The following is a 16835-nucleotide window of genomic DNA, read 5'->3' as shown; positions in this document are numbered from 1 at the left end:
TTTTGTCCTTCGCAATCTGGCAGGCCTTTTTTCAGCTCCGCTTCTTGGGTTCTTGGGCTGACAAACTTCTGGACCATAGGATGTCTTGATTGCTGGTCACTGCACATCCCGTGTGGAACCTTCCTTCATCATCTGCAAAACTGGAGCCATCTACGGTATCTTGCAGATTTTTTCTCTGAAGAGTCTGTATCCGCATCCCCCTTGGGAGTGGGAGTAGAGACAGGTAACGGCTGAGAGCACTGAAGAGTGGGTGTCCAAGAGTGACATCAGCAGCCTTGTCAGGAGGGCGTGTGCTGCAAATTTTGTTTTCATGCAGAAGGGCCCCTCCCTTGCAACTGGATCTAAGTCAGCTGAGAAGTAGTCTAGAGGCCTCTGGTTTTCCTCTGTTGGTCTGTTTTAAGATGCCAGTAGCATGACCTTCTTTTTTCCATTCAGTAAAGACGGAATGGCTTCTCGTAGTCAGGGAAGCCTGGAGCTGGTGCAGAGACTATGGAGTCTTTCAGTTTCCTGTACGAGATGAAGGCTTCAATGCGTTGATGTCATTGCACAGAGGCAGCATTAGGACTGGATCACCAGGGATCCAAGTTCTGCAGTACGAGACTAGACCAAGGAAGGCCTGCATCTTCGGAGTTGTTGAGGGAGCCATCTTCTCCTCAGCAGTCTTCCGGTTATCTCATCTGTTAAGCGTTTCGTCTGGCGGGCAATACGGTGTCTTCAGGAACGTAACTTGCTTTTGACACCACTGGACTCTGTTTTTCCAGCCAGGTAGAGTAGAGGAGGCAAGGAAAGGGCTGTGCAGATAGCGATGTCGATGACTTCCGCATGTTCTGCAATCCAGTTGACGAGGATGGAGGACAATGTTTTGATGAGCTGTGAAAGGCTGTTCCGGGCCCTCTTGGGTATCACTGTCCATGTGTTCTACACCCCCCTTGTGCGTTTTCAGGAACTGGTCGTCCAGGTGAGGGGGAACATTGAGGGGAGCTTTGGACAGATCCATCACCGTGAACACCGTTGCTGTGGCTGGCACGCTTTTCGGCAGTGTGTGTAGATCTGGCACAACTGGGGTTTCAAACACGTTGCTTCGCTCACAGCCCTCAGGTTATGCACCATTCAATCCAGTCTGGTTCTCCTTTCACAGTCTTCCCCTTGATCGAGAAAAGCTGGGACTGCATGATGATTCCCATGGGTGAGGCGGCTCAATCTGGCCTTGCTCTTCACAATGCCGTGAGGGACTCCCATCTTCTGGCACAGAGCTGGCAGGAAAATAAGCCATTTACTGGGGTCCTCTTCATCAGAGATGACATCCAGCTGAGCTTTCTTGCTCTCCACCAAGGCGGTCATTGCGGTAACCCCTGCTCTGGTCACAGGGGGTCTTTTTTGCTGGGATGTCTTTTTTACCAGCCAGCAGCCATTCCTTTCACCCAGCTTGAACTCAGGTCACCATTTTTTAACCAGTTTGAGGAGCTGAGTGGCTGTCTTCTGGTCCAGAGCCTGGATAAACTTCAGGGAGCACCTTCAGAATCTTGTCCAAGATGATCCTCTGGTGCTGGAGCCGGAAGCAGTGCAACCATTCCATGAAGCGGGTATGGTCCCTCTGGGTTGAGAGTTTCCTGGCCCATGCCAAAGTTCTTAGGCCGTTTTCTTGAACAGTGGTTCCACTTATACCTCCAGTTGGTCAGAGGCAGTTTGGCTCCGGGTGATGAGCAGGGGATGCTGGGCCTTGTGAGCGTACGGGGTTGCAGACTTGAGTGACACCCGCACTGGCGCAGCTTGAAGTCTCCCTTGGACCATAGGCTTCCGGGTACTATGTCCAGCACCTCCTTGGGTAGGCTTGCACCGGTTGTTTGAGGCTCTTGTCGGGCCACCAGCATGATTGACTCTTCTTGGTTCTGGGGTGGAGAAGATGTCATGGTCACATCTTCATGGAACACTTTGGTCACCTTCAGTTCCTGCAGTAGGTTTGCTCTCATCAGGTGAGGTGGGCTGGTCTCCACCATAAACTGGAACAGGATGGAGTGTCCTGGCTGTGTCCACATGCTCAGGGGTCTGTAAGCTGGGAATGTCTGCTTTGACCTTCAGTCTCCACACAAGACACATGATAGGCTTGTGGGGTCGGGGAGGTCCACATGCCTCATCACACTTCTGACTGCACCAGTGTCCACAAGGAAAAATATGACAACCCCCAGTGATTTGAGGTATTGGGTCCGCTGATGGGGTTTCACATGTCAGGGGGGTGACGTCTTGCGGACCTGGTTTGCCTCTGTCCTATGGACAGGGTTCTTCACTGCTTTCTGTGTTTCTTTCTTGGCCTATTCCTCTGTGTGATGCCCAGGGTTGCCGGGGTGCTGTGCACTCATTCCGGAAATGGCCAAGGTTGCCACAGTTGTAACACCTGACAGGTCTCCTGTCCCTGCAGGGTGGTTGCTCTTCCACATCAGTGGCCACCATAAGAAGGGCTGCCCTCCGCACTCCTGGGTGGGACTCAATTCTTCTGGCTACTGCGAGCAGGTCATCTACTGCTATTGTACTCAGGCCTGGCCACTATCAGCAGTTTCTTGATTGGTTCTCTTAGTCCATGCACAAAGGCCTGTGCCAACATTTGTCCATGTATCTGATCATGAATAGTGAAGCCTAAAACTTGGAATACTTGCCTCACTCTGCCATGAAACTTGTCTACAGACTCTGTCTCAGCCTGGCTCATGTTATGTAGGCTGAGTGCTTGTCTGGCTTTGGCCCACTCTCTGAGCTGCTCAAATAGCTTTGATCCTGATTCCCAAGAATGCACATCTAATTCTGATGGAAGCTTGAAGTGTTCCTTCATGATTGGCCAGAGTGTTTCACCTGCTTTTATATCCATTATGGACCAGAGATCACTCCAGGTTGCAGCATATGTCTGGTGACTCTGCTGCATTCTTCGGTAAAATGGCATGGGGTTCAGATCTGGGTCTGGCAGATTTCTCAGAATACTGAACAACTGACTAGGGGTGAAAGGCACATAGTGTAAGAGTTCTGGCTCTATCTGCCCCTGCCTACTTGGTGTCTGTGAGTTTCCCCTAGTACTAGGCAGCATTTATGGTGCCCCCTCTTCATGTTCATCAGAGGAGGAACTGTGCCATTGTGAGTTTGTCCTTCTGTGTGTGGGTACTTTCCCCCCTGAGACTGCAGCTCCGTCTGGCACATAAGTTCCTTATTCTCAGACCTAGCAGGTACAGTCTCTAATGGTCCACACCTCCCTTCTGCTAGCTGTTGTATCGGGGGGCACCTATTATGTGTGGGGAGTGATTCACTTTCTTCTCCCGGTATCATAGCTGTCTCTTTAGAGAGGGTGCCCTGTGGAGATAGGGACACCTCATTGTCTGGATTTGGCACTGGGCCAGCTGGTGACAACGAACGGAGAGGTGGAAGGGAGAGAGAGAGTGCAGAGCAGGGAATGGTGGAGGACAGATTGGGAAGAGGAGGAGACGTGAGAGATGATGGAGGAGAGGAGGAAGGAGACAGAAGAAGAGCAGAGAGTGAAGACGAGGGGGATGAGAGGTGGGCGTGAAAGAAGTGGAGATAGAGGGAGGATAGAGATGGGAGGAGGGAAGAGTGGGGAGAGAGGAGATGGAGGGGGGAGCAGACTCCTGCTCCTTTCCTGCAGTCACTGAAGGCATGCTTAGACTTGTGGTGCCTCTCAGACGGCACAGATTAGAATTCCACTGAAAACACTTTCTTCTTTTGTACACGTAAAAAACAATCCTTTCCTGTTCACACTAACTCTCAGCACCTTCTACGCTGTAAAATACGCTGTCACTTTAATAAATGCAATCCAGCTTCACTAGCTAAACTTACCTTTTCTTTTCAATACATCATGCCATGCCACAGCTTAAAGAAAAACTGTTCTTGCAAAACCACATATTTGAATTTCTAAATATCACCAACTATGTCTGTTCCAAAAACTTCAAAAAAGGTGATTAAAACTTCAAAAAAAAACTTTGCATCCCTTTTTTTCTTGCTTAAAAAGAAAGGAAAAAACAAAAAACTAATCCGAAATATTTATTAAAAAAAACTTCAAAAGCAGAAGAACAAAATGGAAAATCAAAAATTGACACGAGAAAAAGGAAAGAACCAAAAGCAGGTAAAAATCCTCTTTTTAACAAAAAGAAAAAAAAATGAAGAAAGGAAATCCAAAAAACTGATAAAAAAAAATAAAAATGGAAAAACCCAAAAGAAAAAGGGAAAAATGATCAGGGAGTAAAAGATTTTTAAAAGGAAACAAACATCAAAAAGTTGATAAAACTTAAAAAACCACTCTCCGAAAAATCAAAGATCACTACAAGTACACTTCCAACAATAAAAAGTGTCCGTGCTGAATGCAGAACACACACTTCCCCCTTCCTGCCTCTCAATAAAAGTTTCTGAGAACAATGGAAGAGGAAAAAAAAAACGGAGACAACAGTGTGTACTCAAAAAAAAACAGCTTTCCCCCCAAAAAAATTCTCACACTACAGTAAATGACTTCCACCAAATGCAAGATAAAACAGGGAATAGCAGAGTACAGAACAAATGAATATGAAAAAATAACAGGGACACACCCTATAGCCAAAAGAGGAAGTGTAAAAGAAAAGGAAAAAAAAACAAAAAAACTTTTTCATGGAAACCAGCATTAAATTCACAGGTTTATGCACATATAGACGTCCGGGAAGAAATCGACGCCCTTTTTTTTTGCGACACGTATGTCAAACAGATGCTGGTAACCGATAACTGCCAATCACACTGGGTGCTTTGGTTAGCACCGGGATATATCACCCTCCGCTGTGGACACCGTGATATCCCACTAGATTATCACCCTCCACGTGCACTCGGGGACCGTGACAATCTCTCCAATGATCAGCCTATGATATCTCTCCAGGCTGTCAGCATCTGTGTGTGTGCGGGAACCGTGACAGCCGAGAGATTCGCCTGTGATACCTCCTTGAAGCTGACACCTCCGTGTGTGGTGCGGGGACCGTGACAGCACACCCAGAGGTATTCACCTGTGATATCCCTCCTAAGTTAAAACCTCTGTGTGGTGCGGGGACCGTCTTAACTTAATCAGAGAGATTCAGCATCTTGTTATCCGTCTCTCAACAACCACAAGCACGATCAGTCACAGCTTCCACCAGCTCTCTCCCGGATCTAAAGACATACAGGACCACAGCAGACACTTTGCTTATATCCCAGGGTTTTGATTAAGGCATGGACTTTTACACTACCTGGGGGTTAGGTGACCACACTGACCGGCTAGAGTTACTGACCCAGACTGGGCACAGGGGACCTTCAGATAAGATAACTAGATTTTCTTACCTTACTTATGGAGTTGCGCAAATCTCCGTCCCCATGAGCCAAGGCCTTAGTCGGTAACTATGTGCTCTCCGGTCAGCAGGGTCCCCGTGCGTTTCATCCATAGCCACACGTTGGGCGCCAAAATCGTTATGGAAATTTGATTAATATAGATATATATCCCTGTGTGTGCTGTGGCCTGTCCTAATTAGACAGAGTCTTATTGAGCGCTCAAAGGAAAAGAGGAAGCTACACTTGGTTAGCAACAACTCATTCCAGCAGAACTCTGGAAGCTTTATTGTACTTACATATATTTATAAATGCATGCAGTAAAGGGTGATTACCCCATTTACATAAGGCTGAACTTCTCATCTAATTGGTTGGTTTAAATACATGAACATATATGGGTGTCCGGCATGGGGGTGACTCAAACATCATATGATTTACTGTCCATTGTCTTGCAATGTCAGCAAGACTCCAATATCGACTTGGAACATCTGTTGTTACTTCCTCATCTCTATGTCTGGGAGATATGTCACAAGACAATGCTATCATGAGATAACATCAGCTCCACAGACTGGCTCATGGGGTGTAGCAAGTCATCTCCAGCAACTGGTTACAAAGTTCAAGATAGCTGTGAATATGTATCTATGTGCGCATATGAGTATTTATGAGTATATAGCATATAGCCTATAGCAGGCAAGTGAGATCTAGATGAAATACATAAATATATATTTCTATCACACTCCTATAATGTTATTGCATATGCAGTGAGTGGCAGTGCTGCCAAAAAATTAGCATGCATCCAAAAACCCCTTTGACGAGATGTACAGGAGGAGCTAATGAAAAAATGTTCCCATTATTAGGAAGTGGGTCTCCAATACTGTTTTCCTATGCAGTGATTGGAAGGCTGCCCAAAATTTGGACGCATCATAATACCCCTTTGAAGAGATGTACAGGAGGGCCTCCTAAAATACAATATTCTCATACATAGGAAGTGGGTCTCCCATACTGTTTGCCTATGCAGTGAATGCAAAAGCTCAAAAAAATTTGGGTGCACCATAATGCCCCTTCAAACACACATACAAGAGGGCCTCCTAAAAACAATGCTCCCACTATTAGGAAGTGGGTATCCCATACTGTTAGCCTATACAGTGAATGTAAGGCCTAGCCTCCATTGTTTTCAGGAGGGCCTCCTGAAAACAATGCTCCCATTATAAGGAAGTGAGTATCCCATACTGTTTGCTTATGCAGTAATTGCAAGGCCTGGCCAATATTTAGACGCACCACAATACCCCTTGAAGTGACATACAAGAGGGCCTCCTGAAAACAATTTTCCCATTAGTAGGAAGTGTTTCTACCATAGTGTTGGCCTATGCAATGAATGCAAGAGCAGCCAAAAATTTGAAGACACTCCAATGCCCTTTTGAAGAGATGTAGAGGAGGGCCTTATGAAAAAATGTTCCCATTTTTAGGAAGTGGATATCCCATAGTGTTTGCCTATGCAGTGAATGCATCGTCTGCCAAAATTTTGGAGGCACTCCAATGCCACTTGGACGAGACATGGAGGAGTGCCTCATAAAAAATGTTCCCATTAGAAAGGAGCAGGTCTCCTATACTTGTAATGCCCATGCAAGTGTATGGGCTGACAAACAGTTACCCTTGGGGGTATACATGAATATAATGTATAACCATTTTTTTTACAAGCACCATAAACCCCTTTAAAAAAATTATGTGAGTGTTGCATCACAGACCATGGTTCCCTTAGTGATATGGTGGTGGAGGTTGAGGATGAGGCGAAGGAGGACAACCGCAAATAGCTCAAATCAGGAAGCGTATATCCTTATGTGGGTGTGAAGAGGTGCATGGGAATAGACCTCCCAAAAAAGACACTGAAATTGAGTTTATGTTAAGCAACTATCATTCGGTGGTGTTCAGAAGTCTGGTTCAATCCAGCCCATGATCATTTTTATAAGAGTTACCCTGTCAGCATTTTCAGTTGACAGGTGGATGTGCTTATGTGGCGCCCCTGAGGCTCAGTCTCCACAGAGGTACTGCACCTTCTCCTAAGGTGTGGTGCCCCACCATCCAGGTAAGATGGGAACTCCCTGCAACACTCCAACACCTGCATTCCACACACATGATAGTTCAGCAGGGACACCTAGCAGCTTCAGGCTGGGGGTAGCAGAGCACCCTTCGTGGAACCCTGCTTCGTAACACGAGATGTGCTGGGAGGTGGGTGGAGTTAGTATAAAAAGACTGGGAAAGATAGAATTACAGGTCAGTCCCAGAGGGTCAGTCTCCCGGAGGGGAGTCGAGTGCAGTCCCTTAGGGGGCCGTCAGAGAGAGTTAGGAGAGGCTGACAGAAGGTCAGTCGGGACGGAAGCCACTCAGTCAGGAGTGAGGGTCCCTGGTGAAAGAAAGAGAAGAAAGAGAGAGAGAGACGTAGAACTGTAACCTGAATTTCTATAAGAGAGAGAAAGACAAGTACGGAACGAAGTGGAAGGAGAACAGAGAGGAGGAGTTGGTAGGATAGGAACGCTGCCTATAGGTTCTCAGCGCACGGCCGGGGCCCGGTCCACGAGCTTGTGTGGACACTTATGGTTCTGCAGCAGACACCGGTGGAGTAGTTGGCTGTAAATGCACTACTCCCATCCAAGACTTGGGACACAACAGCAAAACGGATAGAGAGCCGGGATTCAGGAGAAGGGAGTCCCCGAAGCAGGCTACAGCTATCTGTCATACAAGTGAGAGAGTTGTTAGGAACATCTGACAGGAGGAACTTCAGAGAACCACGGTGCTGGAGCTCTTCACACAAATAGGCGCTATAGAGGAGTCGTTCAGCAAAGGCACATGTTGGAGGGGTGCTGGCGGGGAAAGCCCTATCTTGCCTGGAGGTTGGCTGGGCCTCTGTCCTGGAGGACACGGTACCGAAGCGGGCACCTGTGTGCACTATGAACTGTGAGTAAAGCTTTGAAACTGCAAGCCCTGGTATCCTCCATTCATTCCTGCATCAGCACCGCTACATTGGGGGTATCAACATCTACACCATTCTGTGCCCCTACTCCACCATCGCACCTATACACTGCCCTGGGACTACAGCTCCACCTGTGGGGAGCTACACCATCTTAGCTGCATCACACCATCAGTCCCAGTGGATCTGCAAGCAGCGTTGGCTTACCATCTTAGGCCTCTTTCACACATCAGGTTTTCGCCGTCATGCGCGATCCGGCGCTTTTGACAGAAACCTGGATCCGGCGAAATGCAATGCCGGATCCGGTTTCCCCCCCATTGACTTGCATTTGCGCCAGATCACGCCGGATGGCCATGCGTTTCATCCGGTTATCGCCGGATCCGGCAATGTGTCGCAATGTGTCGCGATCCGGCGTCTGGAAAAAACGTCTACTGTAACGTTTTTTGTCTCCGGCGAAAAAGCCGGACACGCCGGCTTTTCATACAATGAAAGCCTATGAGCGCCGCAATGCGCCGGATCCGGTTTTTTGGTCTGAGCATGCTCAGTAGCTCTGCCCACAAGACATATATAAAAGCAAGACAGTGGGACCCACAGCCACACCCAACATGCCACCCAAGACAGCAACCAGGCGCAGGAGAAGGCAGGAGACCACTGCAGCACCATCCGCACCACCACCACCCCAAATGGAGCAGCAAATAGAACATGCTGAGGAGGGGAGGCCAGCAGCAGAGGAGAGACGGTAATTATCAAATAACCCATTCCTCCAAACTAGGGCTATTGAATATCAAGATATTCATTGGCCCTTTGTTTCTCTTTATTCAACAGCCGCCCAATAAATGCAGCAGCAGCAGCAGCAATGGCAGCAGCTTCAACACCACCCACAGGCATGGAGTATGGCCACCAGGAAGACAGCACATCATCTTCTGGGAGCCCTCCCTCGCATCGTCAGCGTTTGACGGTAAGTTTTTATTTCCAAAATCCATCTTCTCTGTAATATATGTCTATTCATGGCCTTTTATTTCAAAACAGGAATCACAAGATGAAGAGGAGCTCCCAGAAGAAGAAGGAAGGGGTGGACAGACACCTGGAGTGGGCTCACAATTGGTAAGTTTTTTGCATCAAACGCAGAAACACAACATCACACTACACACAACACATAGAAAACAATGTTCTGCAGACCACACACAGCAAACAAATGCCTACATCCAAAGACATAACTTTTTTTGTTTTCTTCTCTAGTCTTCCCAATCTGGTGCTTGGCCAAGAGGTGCTCGCAGTGCCTCCCAGGGTCGTCGGCGACAGCAACGCGGCGGTCACCAGCGTGTAAGTATAAATATTTTTGCTTTGTTTTTTGCACTTTTTATTTCATTTCTTTTGTGGAGGCTAATTATGTTATTTTTGTCTTTTTCTTTAACAGCCTTCACAGCGTGCTCCCGACTCTGACGTTGAGGATGGAGGGATTGATATGGACCGCCTCATCGATCTTGTCAGAGAAAGGGATCCGCTCTGGAATATGGCTGACCGCCGCCACGCTGACCTGATCGTTACCCGACGACTCTGGGAGGAAATCTGTTCGCTCCTTGTGGGCCGCTGGGAGGATCTCGATGTTCGGGCCCAGATTACAGAGCGTAAGTATATACAGTACCGGTTGCTTGATGTAAACCAGTGTTTCCCGAACTCCAGTCCTCGTGGTCCCCACGGATCATGTGTTCAGGATTTCTATTTACTATGGAAATCCTGAAAACATGACCCCTGGGGACCATGAGGACTGGAGTTTGGGAAACACTGATGTTGTATACTAACCACTCCTTTCTCGTTTCAGGGAACAGAATTGTGAATCGGTGGCGGTCTGTGAGGGATCGTTTCAAGAAGGAGTTCAATAAAGAGATGCGGGCCCCGAGTGGATCTGGAGGACGCAGGAGCAAGTACAAGTACACAGAAGCCCTGTCGTTCCTCCGGGAAACAATGGTCACCAGAAGGTAAATATTACACACCACATGTGAAAAAAAATGTTAGATGTAAATTTTTTTTTCAGCCAGGGCCATACCATGTCAGTATTTTAATTGTTTTTTTTTCTCTTTATTCCACAGCACGGTGAGCAGCACTCGGGAGCCTGCACGATTGGACCCTTCTGAGGCGATCCCTGAGGAGACCGGCACCGAGGGACACTTCGACCGCCCCGGTACATCTGCACCTTCCCAGCCTTCCCACACATTCGACCCATCTGTCCCATCCACCAGCACAGGAGCATCGTGGCCGCCTACATTACATGAAGCTGCTGGTGAGGAGATCGCTTTCCCTTTACCCCACCCTTCTGCCCCTGCCACCTCTAGTACACCTGCGGGTACTGGGCGGCAGCGGCAGAGGGGTCAGGAAAAGACTTATGCGCCAGAGTTCTTGCATCTGAATGCATCTTTCCAGAACTGTCTAAAAGTCTTGTCAGAGCAAATCTCCACAGGCTATCAGCAGATCAACTCCAGCATTCTGGAGGTGAAGACACTTCTGCAAAACATGCATTCAGAAGCAAGATCTTCGCCAAACCACACCTTTTTCAGGTCTGTTGTGGAGCGCATGGAAACGCTCTCTCCTGCCCAGCAGATGCATGTAATGCATTCATGCCACGCTGCTCTCCAGCAAGTTACCTCCCAACCTCCTCCTCCTCCTCCCACCACAGTAGTTCCTCCACCTGCACCCCCTCCAGCCACTTTCCATCCTCCCCCTCCTATTACATCTACACCCCCTCCAGCCACTTTCCATCCTCCCCCTCCTATTACATCTACACCCCCTCCAGCCACTTTCCATCCTCCCCCTCCTATTACATACCATCCACCTCCAGCCACTTTCCATCCTCCCCCTCCTATTACATACCATCCACCTCCCCAGCACCATCCACCTCCCCAGCACCATCCACCTCCCCAGCACCAGCCACCTCCCCAGCACCAGCCACCTCCCCAGCACCAGCCACCTCCCCAGCACCAGCCACCTCCCCAGCACCAGCAACCTCACCAGTACCAGCAACCTCCACAGTACCTGCAAACTCCCCAGTACCAGCAACCTCCCCAGTACCAGACATCTCCCCACTTCCAGCAACCTGCCCCGTACCAGACATCTCCCCACTTCCAGCAACCTGCCACGTACCAGACATCTCCCCACTTCCAGCAACCTGCCTCGTACCAGACATCTCCCCACTTCCAGCAACCTGCCCCGTACCAGACATCTCCCCACTTCCAGCAACCTGCCCCGTACCAAACTCCTTCCCCATACAACTTGCCATCAACATCATCTGCTCCTACAGTCCCTGCCCAACCCTCCACTCCACCACCCACCACCTCTTCTGCTTCCCACATGTCCACCCATTCTGTAGTTTTTTCCACACCTTCACCTCTAACTGTTCCTTCCCCATAACGATCCCAGTCCTCTCTCCACACTCCCAGTGTCGAAGTGTCCCGCAGCCCCTACAGCAGTATTTCCACCACACACTACACAGAATTATAATGTGTGTTTTTAAATAAAAATGACCAGTTTTATGGTTTCAGTTTTATAGTTTCAAATTTTTATTAAACATGTTTATTAAAATTTTAAAAAAGTTTACTAATAAAAACATTTTTCAATAAAAGTTAAATTATTTTACACTGGTTGTCTGTCATTTCTTTCTGCGGCGAAAAAGGTTAAATACAGGGTATTTAAAAGGTGAAATGGTATTCAAAACGAGGTATATAACTGTGGGTAAATTTTAGCTTTTTGCCACAGTTGTGTTCCTGGTTGTGTTTGAAGCAAAGTATTTCACCTAAAAAGTTGTGTTTATTGTTGGTGATTTCCTAACAATGTACACAACTTTTGTTAAAAGGTGAAATACTTTGCATAAAACACAACCAGGTACACACCTGTGGCCTAAAGCTAAAAATAGAGACCATGACAAGATAGCCAACTTTGGTTGGCAAAGGTATATACTGTTGGTACAGAAGGTACACAAGTTTGGGGCACAAATCTTTCACACTCTGTCATCCTGCCAGTGTACTCTGTCTTGAGGTGACATAAAGTATAGTGCAAAATTGTCCCTCATTACTGAAACCGTCACAGAACTTCTAGTGGTAATGTCATGGTAATCTTGCAAGGTGGTTTCTTCAGAGGTGTCCTCAATGGAAATGGGTTCCTTGCATATAACAAAATTGTGGAGTACCACGCACGCTTTGATCACCTCGTCCACAGTTTCTGTCTTGAGGTTGATCGCAGTCAATAGGACCCGCCATTTGGCTGTCAGAATACCAAAGGTACATTCAACCATTCTTCTTGCTCTTGTGAGGCGGTAATTAAAAATGCGTTTTGGTCTTGTCAATCCTCTGCTAGAGTACGGTTTCAAAAGGTGTTCTGACAGCTGGAAGGCTTCATCCCCTACACAGACAAATGGCATAGGTGGACCAGATGTTTGCGGCAGCGGTCTAGGTGGTGGGAACTGGAAGGTGTTTCCATACAGTTTACGCCCCATGGCAGACAGTTTGAAAACTTGAGAGTCATTGGAGCGGCCATAGGCCCCAATATCAACCGCAATAAATTTGTATTCCGCGTCAGCGATGGCCATGAGGACAATTGAAAAATATTTCTTGTAATTGAAATATTCCGATCCAGATCCAGCTGGCTTTACAATGCGGATATGTTTCCCGTCCACAGCGCCCAAGCAGTTTGGAAACTGACATATCTGTTGAAACTTGTCAGCAATTTCAATCCACCTCTCTGTTGTGGGCTCTGGTAAAAACTCTTCAGCTAAGGAGTCCCACAGTGCACGGCATGTGTACTTCACAATTCCAGATATGGTGGAAATCCCGAGTCTGTACTGGAAATGCAGTGACGAAAGTGATTCTCCAGTTGCAAGAAATCTGTGGGGAATTAACAGACAATAAATTAGTTTTAAATCACAGCATTATACCAAAACTGACCTAACACTTGGAGATACAAATTACCACCAACAAGATTGCAGTGAAAGTGTGCTCTGATGCGATCATATCCAATAAATGTGGCTTAGCTTAAAGTCACCATCAGACGCTCTGCGGGTGAAACGGAGAAGCGGCAATAGGTGTCCGCTTTTCTTATGAGGTGTGCAATGCGCTCCACCAAGTAATCAAAATTCTCCATTTTCATCCTAACATATCCAAAAAATTTATCCGGGTTTCGTCGAAGGTCCATGCATAGTGTAGAATAGACCCCACGCGTCATTCTCTTGGCTGTGATGGGGTGGATCCACAAACGTCGTCTACGATGCCTGATGCGCTGCTGTCTCGCTCTCTCCTTCTCCAGAACAATCACCCTCAAACGATTTGCCTCCGCTGTAAAATCCGCCAAATTCTTCAAAATATTTCCAATGACAACATCCATCTTCGCCAGTAAACTTGCTCTTCTCTCCAACCTGCACTTTCTCCTCTACAACCTGTCAAAGAAGGGCTGTAGGAACATGCTATATATAGTTTTCCAGTAGCCAATCCCGTTCGGAAGGCCACAAGGGTCAATTTTAAAAACCGGATCCGGCGTAATCCGTCGAAAAATGGATAGAAAAACGGATGAACCGGATGAGACGGATCCGGTTTTGTCTGTCAAGAAAAAGACGGATCCGGCAGAAAACCGGATCCGTCACATCCGGTTTTACTAAACATTTGCCGGATCCGGCGTTCCGGCACGACGCCGGATCGCGCCTGACGCCGAAAACCTGATGTGTGAAAGTAGCCTTACCTGCCAAATACCACTGGTGGTGTCACGAACTTTACATTACAACCAAACACCACTGCCATTGATATTGGGGCCCAGGGCCATGGACCGGGTCACCGCTGCTGTGACACACCATCCCCCTGACACCGGCCCGGTACCGAGTACCTCACAGCCCTGGGTGAAGCCAGCGACGGGGCGACACACTTATGAGTTATAATTCCACCAGTGACACTAAAAACCCACTCTGATAAAACACTAGCGGCAGGGAGCCCAGGACATGACATCCAAGGCGTACAGAGCCAGTTCATGCCACGTGTCCAGCTTGGATACCCAATAATTATAAGACACAGAGGAAAGGTATTCCTTCAACATCTTCCAAAATTTTGCACTCCATGTGAGATTACCCTGGGCCTCAGGGCCTGTGTGATGGGAGGGTCTGAGAAAACTCTCCCAAAACTTTGCCAGTGTTCCCCTGCCTCTGCTGGATTGGAGTTGTATCTCTCTTACCTGTACTTCTTGGTTGTCCAACGAACTGTGAACTCTGACGCCTCTCTGCCGCCAGCATTTTCATATGGGGATTTTTTAATAATTCCATCACAAGGACCCTCTAGTACTGCCCCATTTTACCAGCCCAGGCCTCCAAACAAATGCACTATCAGGGTTCACTGCACCTAATTATAGATGGCAGCAACACAGGTGCAGCAATACTGATGAAACAATCACTCTCAACCTACCAATTGATGGAGGGGGTGATTGTTTGGTATAATGCAAATGAAACAAGCTCCTGTTCTTCCTCCTCTTCCTCACTGTCACCCAATCCACGTTGGGGTGAGATAAGGCTGGGCTGTGTATAATCACCCTATATGGTTCCTTGCTCCAGCTCATCGTGCTCCACCTGCAATGCTTCCTCTTTGTGAGCAGGGAGCATTCCAGAACACAGAGATGCGGGATGGTGACACTAATTATAGCGTCATCACCGCTCACCATCTTGGTGGAGTCCTGAAAGTTTTGGAGGTTGATACATATGTCTGACATCCATGTCCACTCCTGAGGTCTTATGTGTGGAGTCTGAACTGAATACCGATGGCCTTATTGATGCTGGTAGTCAACAAGTTCCCTCTTCTGCTCACAAACACTTCCCAACATCTGCAGTGTAGAGTTACAACGCATTAGGACATCTGTCCATGAGCCGGAAGCTGCAAACGGTGCTGAAGCACGAAAAAGCCGGTGGAAGCTGTAGCTGACTTTATAAAATGGGCACACAGGTGGCTTACTTTGACAAGCAGATCCGGCAGCTCCCAGTAGGTTTTGATAAACTACTGAACCACGAGGTTTAACACATGGACCAGGCATGGTACGTGTGTAAGCTCGCCTTGCCTCAGAGCTGACATCAGGTTCCGGCCATTGTCACACATGACCAGGCCTGGCTGTAGATTCAGTGGTGTGAGCCACAGATTTGCCTGCTCTTTCAGAGTTATCCACAACTTTTCATCATTGTGCGGTTTGTCACCTAAGCATATTAGCTTCAGCACAGTCTGTTGCCGCTTGGCTGAGGCAGTGCTTCAGTGCTTCCAGCTTGTGACTGATGTGGTCATTTCGGAGATGGAGGCTGAAGATGAGGAGGAGGAGGATTATGTGCAGGAGCTGTAGACTGTGAGGGCAACCCTGATTGACGTAGGGCCCACAATCCACAGAGTGGTCCATCCCAAGGTCTGACTGTGTCCTGACTTCCACTATGTTAACCCAGTGTGCCGTCAGCAAGATATACTGGCCCTGCCCACAAGCACTTGTCTACGTGTCTGTGGTTGTGGGATACGTGCTTGTGTAATACTGGGATGGCACACTGGGAGAAATAGTGGCGGCTGGGGACCGAGCACCGAGGGACGTCTGCCTCCATGAGGTTGCAGAAAGCTTCTGTCTCCATGAGCTTAAAAGGCAACATTTCAAGCGCAAGCAGTAGTTTAACATGTGAGATTAGTAGTGTGGCCTGTGGGGTATTGGCTGTGTATTTGTGCTTGCATTCCAAGGACCGGGGTATGGACAACTGAACGCTGCACTGGGACAAGGACATGGACGTGCTTGGTGGTGTTGCTAGTTGAGTGTGTGCAAAGATAGGTGCAGGGCAAGAGACAAGAGGGCAAGAGACATCTTCGCATGATCTATGGACAGGAGATTGGCTTGCATGCACAACAGCAGAAGCAGTAGTGTCACCTGCAGACACTGTTCCTGGACCCTAGGGTTAGACCCACAAAGTGAGGTGCTTTGCTGCCATATGCCTGATCAAGTTGGTGGTGGTCAGGCTGGTAGTTTTGCTACCACTGCTGATGCTGGCCTGGCAGGTGGTGCAAATGACTGTTTGGGGTTATCAGCAAAGTCTTTAAAAAACAACCAGACTCAGCAAAACCTAACAGTTTGACTGGCAACTTCTGGTGTGTTGGTGTTATGGGGAACAGTTGCCCACCTTCAGTCTGTGGCCACCACACTGGAAAAGTGAACAGCTCTTCGTAGTGTCCAAATGTGGGATCAGTTGTCTCTGTGCTCTTGGCATATTGGGAGGAAGGAGAATCAGGTTGAGGAATAAGCGGTCCAGACTCAAGGCTACCAAGACTTGACCATGTGGAAGACAGGGTGGTGCTGGTGGTGGCAAAGTTACTGAAGCATTATCCGCTATCCAACCAACAGCCTTTTGACACTGCTCTGGGTTCAATAGTGGTGTGCTGCTGCGGTCTCCTAGTAATTAGGACAGGAAGGTCAGGCAAGAAGATCTGGGTTTTTGCAATAGCACAATTTCAGCTTGCCCATGGCCCCGGTCTCTGTATGCACCTCACCATCACATCCAGTTTCCCACTCCTTGCCATGCATC

The 16835-nt window shown here is 48.0% G+C and overlaps 1 protein-coding gene across 1 annotated transcript; it reads left to right on the top strand.

Annotated features, from left to right (window-relative positions):
• The first annotated feature begins 10096 nt into the window (after positions 1 to 10096).
• LOC141100515 (uncharacterized) lies at positions 10097 to 11871 on the top strand. The gene is made up of 2 exons (XM_073589083.1): positions 10097 to 10254; positions 10366 to 11871. The coding sequence occupies exons 1-2, from the start codon at positions 10163 to 10165 to the stop codon at positions 11678 to 11680; spliced, it is 1407 nt and encodes a 468-aa protein (XP_073445184.1). The 5' UTR covers positions 10097 to 10162; the 3' UTR covers positions 11681 to 11871.
• Positions 11872 to 16835: the final 4964 nt, after the last annotated feature.

The sequence above is a fragment of the Dendrobates tinctorius genome, unplaced genomic scaffold (genome assembly GCF_039654945.1).
Source record: "Dendrobates tinctorius isolate UK_male_01 unplaced genomic scaffold, ASM3965494v1 ptg000105l, whole genome shotgun sequence".
NCBI lineage: Eukaryota > Metazoa > Chordata > Amphibia > Anura > Dendrobatidae > Dendrobates > Dendrobates tinctorius.
Note: the sequence above shows the minus strand (reverse complement) of the source record. Positions and strands in the feature narration are given on the sequence as shown.

Coding starts and splice junctions, on each gene's coding strand:
- LOC141100515 (XM_073589083.1), top strand. CDS start 10,163: ATGCGGGCCCCGAGTGGATCTGGAGGACGCAGGAGCAAGTACAAGTAC. Junction 10,255..10,365: donor GAAACAATGGTCACCAGAAG/GTAAATATTACA, acceptor TTTATTCCACAG/CACGGTGAGCAGCACTCGGG.